Consider the following 11,775-nt stretch of genomic DNA (forward strand, 5'->3'; position numbering starts at 1 on the left):
GGCCAGAGCCCCGTTTTCCCGCTGCTGCTCGGCGCCCCGGTCCCTCCGTGGCCCCCGCCCCCCCCCCGTGGCCCACCTGTGCTGCGGTGGCACCCCTCCTTTCTCGCTCCACGCCCCGCCCCGGTCCTCCCCCCCGGCCCCCCGGCCCCCCCCCCCCCCCCCCCCGCCCCCCCTTCTAGCAGCAGAGCTCTGTCTATGGGGGGTGCTGGGAGGGTGGGGACGCGGGCCTGGGGGCCTGGGGGCGGGCTGGGGCGGGGCGTGGAGCGAGAAAGGAGGGCTGCCACCGCAGCACAGGTGGGCCTCTGGGGGGAGGCGGGGGCCCCCGGAGGCACCGTGCGCCGCGCCGCAGTGCGGAAACGGGGCTCCGGCTCCGTTAGTCTCCGTTAGCACCGACTTCCCGAATGATCACGGTTGATCAGAGGGCAGATTTGAAGAGATCTCGATGAGTACATACAGATAGACCCTCCAATCATCAGAAACTTCCAACCTGATCGGTCGTACTGACCGCCGACAGATCACTCCAGACAGCAGACAGGCCGACGTCTGCACGTGGCCGGCCGGGCGAGAGGCTTGACACGATCCGACCCTGCGACCCTGACGCTGCTGCTCTAGCTATCAGACATGCGCTGCTGACTGCTGCCACAATGTGCGACCGGTGCTGACCCACTTGGCGGCCTTCCCGGTCAGTGGTGAGGCGCAGTTCAGAGCTGTCGATGGCGCGATGCCGCACTGGTCCCACATCGGTGACACGAGACCACCACGTTTGCCGGTCCAAGAGAGAGGCACCGGCGCTGTCCGGAGAAGGTGCATGGTCCCTCTTGACTGCCCATGCGCGCGAGGCTGTGTAGGCATAGCCTCGAGAGTGCCAGCAGCCAATCCGAGGCAGTTTGTGACGCGCATTGCGTCAGAAGCGTGCACGCGCTGGAAGGACACCTTCCTACTGGCCGTACGATCAGGTCGTCACTGAATGCCGAAGACTAAGGCCGCGAGCTATGCAGGCGGTCAGTTGAGCAGTATGGCACGGTCAGCAGCGCCGAGAGGATGTCGCAAGGCGTGATAGCATGGCCGCAAGTACGCCGAATTCCCATGAAAACAAGTAAAAAATCGCGCGAAAAAGAAAAAAATGCCCAAGAAATCGGCGCCTGCGGCGGGCTGGGGGACCCCATCTCCCCCCCGCATGGGTACCCCCTAGGGCCCTCGCCTCCCCCCAGAGAGGTGGGCTCACTTGTGCAGGGGCGGCACAAGGTGCCGCCGCTCCTACCCCGTGGCGAGCTGCTTCTCACTCTCGCTCGCAACTGCTGACGGTGCGCCGCGGAAGAACTCAGGAGAAATTGTGCGGCCAAAGGTATTGGCGCTGTGGGCTTCATCCGCGAGCTTTTGGCAGCGCGACCGGGGCATACACCGTAATTACACGAGGGGTTCTCGTCCTCTGTCCACTGATCTGCCTCCATCGGCAGTGTCCCCACCGGGGCAAAGTCGGCGGTTCCCGGTATACACGTCGCCCCAACTGGGCGAGCGGATTCGCATTTCCCTTTATAGTTGGGGTGGGGGGGGGGGGGGGGGGCTCACGTTCTTGCATATCTGGGCAGTGGAAACGCCAAGGCACTCGCAGTCGTCGCAATCGCCGCACCCATTTTGGTCCAAGGAGACGAGCCTGGGCCAGGGTCCGCCTTTCCCGTTTCTTGTCTGCCGCCCATCCGGCAAAGAGGTCCTCCCCGTGGCGGCAAATAGTCGTACTCGCCCCTCCTGCACCGCGTGAACCGCCGGGCCGGGTGGGTGGGGTGGGGTGGGAGGAGGGTGTTGGATGGGAGGGGGGATGCGTGGTGTCCAGTCCGAGCCTGACTGTTCTTCACCTTCCTACATACATACATACATGCGTGGCGCTTGTGCAGCGGCGCGCACTTTGCCCACCGCTCGCGGTGGCGTCCGAGCGGAGGCGGAGACGCGATTAACCTCCGACAACACAAGCAATGTTGTGCCCGCCGTTTCGGACGTGCCCGCCGCCCCCCCAAATTCTTTTTGGCCCGATACTCTCATGGCACCGCTGCCTGGAAGAATGTTGCCCCGGGGGCGGCTAGCGATTATCCTGCTGACGCAGATGTCGTGCACCGTATCCTTTCGAGTCACAGTCGGTGCTGGCGCACCCTTTCTCCTTGCCCGCCGCAGCGCATGCACCGCCGCCTCAAAACAGGACGAAGAACCGCGGGTGCCGCTGGCTGAACTGCTGTCGACCTGCGTTGATGCGGCCCAGCGAGGCTGCGACGAGATCCGACGAGTGCACGCCTCGCTATCGACGGAGGGTGGCGCGATCTCTGATTCTGCAGTTGACTACAAGCTTGCCGGCGACAGCCGCTCGGCGCTGACTGCAGCTGACCTCGCCGCGCAGTGCGCTGTTGTCGAAGGCCTCGAGAGGGCATGGCCAGGCCTCCGCATCGTTGGAGAGGAGGACCTCGCGTGCTCGGTCGACTCGGACGCCGCAATGGGTGGCGTGTGCACGTCTGACCTCGCGTGGTCCGTTGCCGCCGCTGAGCCGGCCGGCCTCCGCCGCGACCTCCTCTCCGCCCTCCTCGAGGAGTCTGCGCCTGAGGCGGCGCCGGTGGACACCTGTCAGACAGCGGCGAGGTCGCTGCTCGAGGAGTGCGAGCTGCAGGGTGGCAAGGGAGGCGCAAGCTCGAGGAGCGAGCCGCTGAGCGACGTGAGGCTGCCCCAGGATTGTTTTCACCCATGCGTTGCTTTCTGAACTTGCGCCGCGCCTCGCTGCTCACGAAAGCAGTTCGCCTAGCATAAGACACTGTGCTAGGTGACCGTCTTTGTCGATCCGCTCGACGGCACGCGCGAGTTCGTCGAGGGACGCGTCTGGAACGTCCAGACCCTCATTGGCGCCCGCCGCGTCACAACAAACGCGTCGTGTGGCGCGTCTTGTGGCACGTCCATCGCACGCCACCAGCGACTTGCCCAATAGGCGTCGCCGTTCGCGGCGAGGCAGTCTCCTCATATCTCCCGATATCTCCCCATCTCCCCATATCTCCCTAATAGGCATCGCCGTTCGCGGCGAGGCAGTCGCCGGCGCCGTCGGCCTACCCTTTGGTAGCGGCAGCGATGACTCGAAGGCTTGCAATCCTGTCAACCTTCTGCAATCCGCTCACTCTTCACTGCAATCCTGTCAACCTTCTGCAATCCTGTCACGCTTTAGGCCGCCGTGGTCTACGCGATGCTCGGCGCGGGCCCGCCGCGCGTGTTTGGCGAGCCTCGCCACGCCCCGCGCGCCTTCGTGGCATGGATCCGCGCAGCACCGACAAATATGATGAACCACGTACGCGCAGGCGAGCGTGCAGACCCGCAGGACCCGGTGCACGGCGGCGAGGTGCCTTCGTCTGGGGCGAGGCCGCTGCTAGTCGCAGGCCCAGCTTTCTCTCCACCTGAGATTGCCCGACGTCTGGCCGACGCCTCCCTCCCGCGATCTCACGGGGGCAGGCCCGACCTCGGGTGATCTCGTGCAATCTCGGGCAGACCTCGCGTCTCCTTTCAGGCGACGCGTCCGACTTCGCCCTCAAGGCAGCCTACGCCGCGGCGCTGGAGGGCGGAGGCCGGCGCGTCCTCTTGGGGGGGACCGGCCAAAAGTGCGCCCGCGGACGGCGTCGTCCCGAGGACGCGTCCACGACGCGTCCTCTGTTTGTGCCCCGCAGGTGCCTCGCCGTTGCGGAGGGTCGCGCCGATCTGGCATCCGCCCCACACTTGCAGAACCCCTCCACCCCCTGCCAATAGCCCCGCGCCACCCCTCGCCCTCCTCCTCCACTCCTCCACAGGCCATCATGAACTTTCAGAGCAGCGCGTGGGACACCTGCGCGCCAGAGGCGCTTGTGCGAGCCGCCGGCGGCGAGATGACCGACTTGTTCGGCGAGGGCGCATCGGCCAGCCCCCGCCCGAGGTGAAGGAGGCGGAGGTCCAACCGGCTCGAGAGTCAACCAAACATAGGCGACCGGCTTGTCTACCTGCCCGACCCGCCGCCTCCCGCCTCGCACCTGAACAGCTGCGGCGTCGCCGCCGCCTCGCCCGCTTTCGCGCCGCGCCTTCGCGCCCTCTGCGAGACGATGCGCGCCAACCCGGCTGCGGCAGCGAGGCTGGCGCCGTGGGGACTGCAGGTGGGGGCGGTAGCAGGCAGCCTCGACTCCAGGATCTGACCCCTATCCACGCCCGAGCGCACGACTGCAGGTGGGGGCCGGGGGAGAGAGCTGGGAGGAGTGCGGCGGGGCGGAGGCGGTGGGGAAGGTGCTGCGTGTGCGGCGGGAGGCGCTGTGCGACGCTCTCACCCGTCCTGAGGCGTGCGGACCCGCACCCCTTCCGAGACGCTCCCGACACACTTCAGAGACTCCTCCTCCTCCTCATGTCCGGAGGCCACCGCCAGGCCACCGCCACTGCCTTCATCCACTCGGCCCGCGCCACTCTCGCCGCCGGGGCCCATCCTCGCCGCGCACTGCCGCGTAGGGCCTCACATCGCTGCAGTGCCTGCTCGGGCTGAGCGACGACGAGTGGGCAGGCACGATCTCGCCCGATCTCGCCCGATCTCGCCCGATCTCGCCCGATCTCGCTAGCCTCGCCCAGCCTCGCTCAATCTCGGCCACCCGGCCGGCTCATCTCTCTCGCCCTCGGGCTTGCACTCACAGGCCTCCGGACGCTTAATCCGGAGGTGGAGCCTCTGGTGGTGCACGGGAGGGGGGCCGCCAACCGCTGGCAGTCGCTCCGCCTTCTGCGCGCTCGGCTGGGCCTCTCGCAGGGCGAGCTCAAGGCGGTGGTGTTGCGGTGGCCGCAGCTGCTGGGCTTCGCGTACTCCGACATGGCGCCGTCGCTCGCACGTGTGCAGGAGAAATTTCAGGGCCTAGGGGCTGGCCTCGACTGGGACATGCTTGCTTTAGCGTGACGCGATTGCGTGCAGGAGGAGCTGGGCCTCGATGACGGCCAGCTGAGGTCGCTCGTCGCCGCGCTGCCGCAGCTGCTCGGTCTCGACTTCGATGCAGAGGCCCGTTGCAAGCCGTGTGTGTGCTGCGCCAGAGCCCAAAGTGCTCCTCTGTGCCCCGTCAGGTGGCGGCCAAGCTGGCCGCGCTTCGGACCGAGTCCGACAGCGAATTCAGCCGCGCGGAGCTGGTGGCCAAGGTGCTGGCGAGGCCAACGCTGCTGCTCGGGATCGAGGAAGCGTGCCCCCGGTAGAGCGGTAGTGCGCGCGCGGCGCCGGCGGGCCAGGCCTTTTGGGCACACGCGTGGGCTGCCTAGGAGCTGCCAGCTGGGTCAGATACTGACGTACCGTAGATATAGCATATAGCGGTCTCTTCAGACTTCACTTGTTACGGCTCTCCTTTGGTCATTGGTGTCACAACAAAGAGTGCAGGAGTGCAGCTGCTCTTAGTGCTTTTTGAGCAGTACCGACTCAGACACAAGATCTAGACCGGACGCGGAACCATCCACATCATCACTGGCTCGCGGCAGTAAGGGCACTCTCGCATCAGCTCAGAGCATGGCCCGCAAGCACACAGGTGCCCGCACGGAACCGCAGCATGCGACTTGACTCTCGCGAAACACACGATGCACGTGCTCTCGCCCCCCATCGTGGACTCGGGGGCAGCCGGCCGCCCCGTGTCGAGGCCGGCGTCAGCTAGTGAGACGGCAGCATGCGGCTCGGTGACTGGCAGATGCTGCTCCGCCGCCTCTCCCGCCTCTGGCTCGATCAAGCGCTCGATGGCGCTGACCCGCTCCTCGAGGCTACCCTCGGTCGCCGCGCCGAGGCTTGCCTCCAGCCGCTCGACACGCCGCTGCAAGTCCCCGCCGCCGCCGGTCGACTCGCTGCTCACCGCCTCCTCGCACCGCGACACCCGACGCGCCAGCGCCTCCTCCGCATCCACCTCTGACCGGCGCAGCGCCTCTGCCAGCTCCGCATCCTCGCGCAGCGCCGCCCGCTCTGCCGCACCCGCTAGCTCTCCCGCCTCCCGCTCCGCCCGCCTCGCCGACTCCTGCTCAGCAGCCAGCCGCGCCGCCCTCTCCTCCTGTGCGCGAACCTCTGCCGCAGCCCGCGCCCTCCGCTCCTCCTCGAGCGTGCAGGCAGACGGCGCCTTCTTGGCCTCCTTCTTCTTCGCCTTGGCCTCCTTCTTGGCCGCCGTTGCCTCCGCCGCCTTTGCGCGCTGCCTCGCCTTCTCCTCCTCCGCCCTCTTGTCCGCAGCCTCCTTCTCGCGCCGCGCAACCTCTGCCTGAGCGGCTTTGCGCTCCGCCGCGGCCGCCCGCTGCTCCTCTCGCTGCGCCTCCTCCGCCGCTCGCCTCTCCGCCTCCCTCGCCCGGAGTGTCTCCTCTGCTGCCGAGCGCTCAGCGGCCAGCTTCGCCTCCGCCTCCGCCGCAATGGCTCGCCTCTGCTCCTCCAGCGCCGCCGCGTCTGCCGCCCGGCGCGCCTCGTCCGCCGCTCTCTCTGCTTCGCGCCTGCGTGCCGCCCGCTCGCGTTCTCGCGCCGCCGCTGCCGCCTCCCGCTCGCGCTGCTCGCGCCGCCCCTTGGCCTCAAGCGCCTTCTCGGCCGCCTCCGCCTCTCTCAGCGCCGCTGCGTGCTCTGTGAGAGCGCGCACACACCCGGCGTGGTCCATTTCAGGAGCACTGGCGGCGTCGGCAGTAGCTAGCACCTTGGCCGCCCCGTTCTTGGCGAGCTGCAGCGCCGTCATGCCGGCCGCAGAGCGAGCCTTTGCATCTGCGCCAGCCCGAAGCAGGCGGAGCACGACGGCGAGGTAGCCGCTGTAGGCGGCGGCCATCAGGGCGGTGACGCCGTCGCTGTCCTGCAGGTTGTTCTCCGCGCCGCGCCGAATCAGCAACTCGACCACCCGCTCGTGGCCTCTATCGGCGGCGAGCATCAGCGCGGTGCCGCCGCCGCTGTTCTGCAAGTTGACATCAGCGCCGCGCTGCAGCAGCAACTCGATCACCCGCTCGTGGGCTTTGTTGGCGGCGAGCATCAGCGCGGTGCCGCCGTCGCTGTCCTGCAGGTTGATCGCAGCGCCGTGCCGCAGCAGCAGCTCGACCACCCGCTCTTGGCCGTTCTCGGCGGCGTTCATCAGCGCGGTGACGCCGTCGCTGCGCTGCAGGTTGATCTCCGCGCCGTGCCGTAACAGCAAATTCGCCACCCGCTCGTGGCCGCTGCCAGCGGCGAGCATTAGCGCGTTGTCGCCCCCGCTGTCCTGCTGGTTGATCTCCGCGCCGTGCCGCAGCAGCAAGTCGACCACCCGGTCGTGGCCGTCGACGGCGGCGTGCATCAGCGCGGTGGCGCCTTTGCTGTCCTTCAGGTTGACCTCCGCGCCGTGCAGCAGCAGCATCTCGACCACCCGCTCGTGGCCGTTGTTGGCGGCGATCATCAGCGCAGTGACGCCGTCGCTCCTCTGCAGGTTGATCTCAGCGCCGTGCCGCAACAGCAGGTCGATTACCCGCTCGTGGCCGTCGATGGCGGCGTACATCAGCGCGGTGTAGCCGATGCTGCTCTGCAGGTTGACCTCAGCCCCGCGCCGTATCAGCAAGTCGACCACCCGCTCGTGGCCGCTGTAGGCGGCGCTCATTAGCGCGGTGCGGCCGTTGCTGTTCTGCAGGTTGAGCTCCGCGCCGTGCCGCAGCAACAACTCGACCACCCGCTCGTGGCCGCAGCGGGCGGCGCCCATCAGCAGCGTGAGGCCGTTCACGCCGTCTCTCTCGTACGTCGCGTCGGCCCGCCCGCCGCCCTCGAGCCACGCCAGCACCGCCTCCTCCTCGCCTCGCTCCGCCGCTAGCACGGCCGCGTCGGGGCATCTCAGGGAACCTGCGCCGCTGCTAAGCTCGCGAGCACTAACCATCGCTGGTTCCGGCTCGTCGGCGGCCCCCCCCCAGGGGTTTACTATAGGGTCCCCAGTCAACCCTGGAGGCGGAGTGTGTGTGTGTGTGTGTGCCTGGGATGTTGGGTGCGAGGTGTGGCGGCTTCGATCCCAAGGGGGGGAGCTGATCCCACTCGGTAACCAACTCTCAGGGGCAGTAGGTGGGCGAGCTTCAAGCGCGCTCATCTCGATCGTCAAGGCGTCGCTACGCGCGGTCTTCCGCGGGGGGAGCTTCGTCGACGGGTGCGGGACTGCGGCGCAGACAGTGCTGCGGCAATGCCTCCGGCTGCTGCGGCGAGTGGTGTGCTGCTCGCTGCGATGGCGAAGAACTCGTCTCGCCACACGCCAAGGGCTTACGCTCTGTCGAGACGTGAGGCGTACTCGCTTAGTGTGGGTAAACCATAAAAGTAGGTTTGAATTCGTCCACGTAAGGCTTGGTGAGTGGTTGGGGTGGCCTCAGGCATCCCCAAGGGAGCCTCTGCGGTGCCACATAAGCAGCTTAGTGATTGTCGAGACTTTAAAGGATTCGTTGGAAGAAACGCAAACAGGACAGACGCTACTATGGTCACCAGTAAACCATAATTCGACTTTGAGGGATCATATCTCAAAAGGCTGGGTGAGAGCATAGCATTATTGTTGTATATTAGGCCGCATAAGGTCAAACTCGACCCCACAAGCATCAAGAACCCGATGCTCCGGCTCGACTGTGCCGGCACACTGCCTCCTCACATCAATAGCCCTGCCTCGCCAACGGCGGGCACATGGCGCGCGTAGCTATGATAGGGACCGCGGCCGCGGAGCCGGCGGCGGACGGGGCTGGCGCGCAAGCGCCGGCCACCGTCGTGCCGCCGGGAACGCGCCGCGGACCACCCTGGAATAGCAGCCATCGCGCGCACATGCAAGACTGCCTCATTGCCGCAAGGCTCGCAGGTGTGTCGCAGCTCAGGTATGAGGTCCCTGGCTACGGGACGGCGACCTTCGAGCTGAAGTCCGAGAAGGCCGCGGGTGACCGCGAGCCTGTGCAGGCGGCGGAGCGCTCGTTCATCGAGCGCACCGCGTCGCGGAAGGAGAAGCCGACGGAGGAGCAGAAGCAAGCTCGGGCCGCGGCTCGCAGGGCCAAAAAGGCCCGGCAGAAGGCGAACAGGGCGGAGAAGGCTGCGGCGGCGGCTGCGAGCGAGGCCGAGCGTGCGGACTACCCGCACGCGCAGCTACGCGAGAACGTCGAGTTCGTGATGGACGGCCTAGAGGCTGCGGCGCAGGCGGCGCGCAACCCCAGCGGGTCCAATATTCAGGTCGCCTACTCGCTGCCTCCCGAGGGGGGCAGCGGGTTCGGCGACCTGGTGTACGCCACGGTCCCTCTGGGCTCCGTGGCGACGAAGGTCGCCCGGGACTGGCTCGCCAACGAGCTCTACGAGCCGTCCCGGCGCGGCAAAATCGATGCGGCCTGCAGGGACCGAAAGGTCGCCGACCTGATCACGGCTGCCGGCGCCTCGGCGCCGGCCGACGCCGTGTTCGGCGGCAGGTTTGCGACGGGCGAGACGCCCCGCTCGACGACCTCCGCCTCCGAGGCGGACGAGGGCGACGGCGCCGGCGGCGATGGCGGGACCAGCTTCGACCTGTTCGGGCCGGACCCCACCCCCATGGAGGACCTTTGAGGCCCTCCCCAGTCTCACCCCACCTTACCTCTGCCCCCCCCTCCCCCCATCCCTCTGCCTCCCATAGGGCAGGATAGCACTAGCATATGCGCCTAGTGCGCACACTGGGCCCACATAGATGTGACCCGCCCACTCGAGTGCGGCGCCCAGATGCTAGTGCTTGAGAGGACACCACAAACGCGGCACGGCCCGTTTTGGATGTCTGCGGAGATTCTGTCTTAGCACACACAGTGAGTCATTCGGAGTCATTCGATGGCCAGAGTGCGATTGTGTGTGTGCGGGAGTTGGTTTGTCGGGAGGGAGGGGCAGGCTGCTCACCCACGTGCACCGGGCCAGTGCTTGCACTTTGAATGCCGTGGGGCTCCTGCCCGTGTCCGGGTGTGGAGATGCGAGGGTCGCCCCCCCTTGCCCCACCACTTTGTGTGTGTGGAGAAATTTACCTTACCTTACCTTACCTCCTCGCGCACGCTGCTAGCAGGCCGTTGCGGCCCGTGGTGCACCAGAGAGAGAGGTCGACACGTTGCCCCCGCCGGCGAGTCCGCGCGGCTCAGGCCGGCCAGAAGGTGTGTGGTGGCGGCACCGTGGCAGGATTGCGGAGAAGAGCTCGCCGAACGCGAGCAGCAGATGGCCAAAGTGTGCCAGCGCGAGAGCCTCGCGAGCGGGCGCAGAAGGAGCTCGCCGTGACACGATGCCGGGCGGTGGTGGTGCTCTGGCGGCTGTGCACAGTGGGCAAAGTCAGGCTGCAGCAGGGCAGCACGATGGTAGTGCCCTGCTGCAGCCTGGCCTGACATGCACAGGGCGAACAGAGACACTACTATCGTCTGGCGCTCGTCACCGAATCTGGGCCAACTTCGACCGCCGCCACAGCTCGCCACGAGCACGCAGCGACAAAATGTTGACTGTACGGAAGTTGAGGCTGGTCCAGAGGAAGAGGCTGCCGTGCGAGCCGGCAGCAGGCTGGCTCGTCGTGGACTGCAGCAGCGACTTTTATGGGTTTCTCTGTTCATAGTAGCGTGCACGCTACTATGGTTTACCCACACTAAGCGAGTATGCGCCCAGGAGGGGAGGGCGCATGCGTAGCGACGCTGCTAGAGATGCCTTTCGGGGCCCAGAGATAAAACTTCTGATGCCATGCGTGACCTAGTAGTGTCCCCAGCTATGGGCGTGTCCACGTTGGAGCCAGGTGTGGTGTGGACGCGAGAATAGCTCCGCCGTTCATGGAGGCAACCGATGCGAGTCGACTGGTGTGTGTCGTCGTGGTTTCGTATCAAGAATACTCACTCACTGGAGGCGGATTAGCGGGGTCTGTCCGACTCGCTCGCTGCACGGTTGGCTGCGGAGGCACCATCTACGCCCTCGACGAGTGGCGCGCTGAGCGGCGCGAGCGGCCGCCGGCTCAGCCAAGCCGCAACAGCGGGAATGGTGCCAGATTCTGGTATCGGCAGCCTGTCCCGCTGGGACCTCGGCTGTGCGGGACTCCTGGCTGCACTTTGCCGGACCGGCATAGCGGACCGTGTCCGCCCGCCATCTGCCCCGAGGGCTCGCGCACTCGTAAGCCGCCGGAGCGCCTCGAGGCCGGCCCCGCATCCCGAGCTCGGGCCTCAACCCTTGGCATGCAGCAGCCAGCGCGGCAGAGGCGGGAATGCGCGGCAGAGGTGGGAGTGGGGGGCTGAGCACCCTAGCTGGAGTGCGTCGATCTTCACGCGGCTTGCTTCTTCAGTGAGTAGGTCAGGGTGGGCGTAACTGCGCTCGAGGTGGAGGAGATGTGACCCTGGCTGGGATTCGACCGAGGTGTAAGGGAGATTGACGGGAGCGTAGGTGGAGTGCCAGGCGGACTCGAGCGGGGGCGAGATGGAAGTTGAGGCGGAGGTCGAGTCTGTGGCCGCTACTGTCGCAGCCGAGGAGGATGAGGCCCGCGGGCCGGCGAATGGCAAGACGCGCAGCGTCGTTCTCTGAGGCATGTCGCCGCTGCACCGTAGGAGAGCTACGTCAGCGACCCGGAGGGAGGGCGCTGCGAGGTGTGCGGCATGGGCGCGTGGAACGAGCCCGGCCTCAACGCTAAGGGTGAGTGGATCGAGGGTAACTGGATGCTGCTCTGCGACGGCTGCGACACCGCCCGCCACACTCTCTGTTGCTCGCCGCCCCTCCTGGCGGTGCGAGAGGGCAGGACGGAGGGGGGGGGGGGGGGGGATCGCGCGGGACAGCAGGACGTGGCAATAGGTGCCCGAGGGCGAGTGGTACTGCCCGCGGTGCTGTGCGGC

General features: G+C 67.1%; 3 protein-coding genes across 3 annotated transcripts; 2 read left to right on the forward strand and 1 right to left on the reverse strand.

The window, feature by feature from the left end:
• Positions 1–1,873: 1,873 nt before the first annotated feature.
• EMIHUDRAFT_238904 (hypothetical protein) lies at positions 1,874–5,205 on the forward strand (the record flags this gene model as incomplete). Its single annotated transcript, XM_005776540.1, has 13 exons — positions 1,874–1,993; positions 2,192–2,695; positions 2,801–2,921; positions 3,037–3,122; positions 3,194–3,434; positions 3,530–3,594; positions 3,807–3,928; positions 4,031–4,142; positions 4,213–4,269; positions 4,486–4,529; positions 4,714–4,855; positions 4,934–5,035; positions 5,080–5,205. 13 exons carry the CDS (start codon positions 1,874–1,876, stop codon positions 5,203–5,205), a joined length of 1,842 nt encoding a protein of 613 aa, XP_005776597.1.
• Positions 5,206–5,435: 230 nt separating this feature from the next.
• Positions 5,436–8,485, reverse strand: EMIHUDRAFT_238905 (hypothetical protein; the record flags this gene model as incomplete). Its single annotated transcript, XM_005776541.1, has 2 exons — positions 5,436–6,077; positions 8,429–8,485. 2 exons carry the CDS (start codon positions 8,483–8,485, stop codon positions 5,436–5,438), a joined length of 699 nt encoding a protein of 232 aa, XP_005776598.1.
• A 135-nt stretch (positions 8,486–8,620) lies between these two features.
• EMIHUDRAFT_238906 (hypothetical protein) lies at positions 8,621–9,514 on the forward strand (the record flags this gene model as incomplete). Its single annotated transcript, XM_005776542.1, has 1 exon — positions 8,621–9,514. One exon carries the CDS (start codon positions 8,621–8,623, stop codon positions 9,512–9,514), a length of 894 nt encoding a protein of 297 aa, XP_005776599.1.
• Between the last annotated feature and the right edge of the window lie 2,261 nt (positions 9,515–11,775).

Source organism: Emiliania huxleyi (assembly GCF_000372725.1).
Source record: "Emiliania huxleyi CCMP1516 unplaced genomic scaffold EMIHUscaffold_278, whole genome shotgun sequence".
Lineage (NCBI taxonomy): Eukaryota > Haptophyta > Isochrysidales > Noelaerhabdaceae > Emiliania > Emiliania huxleyi.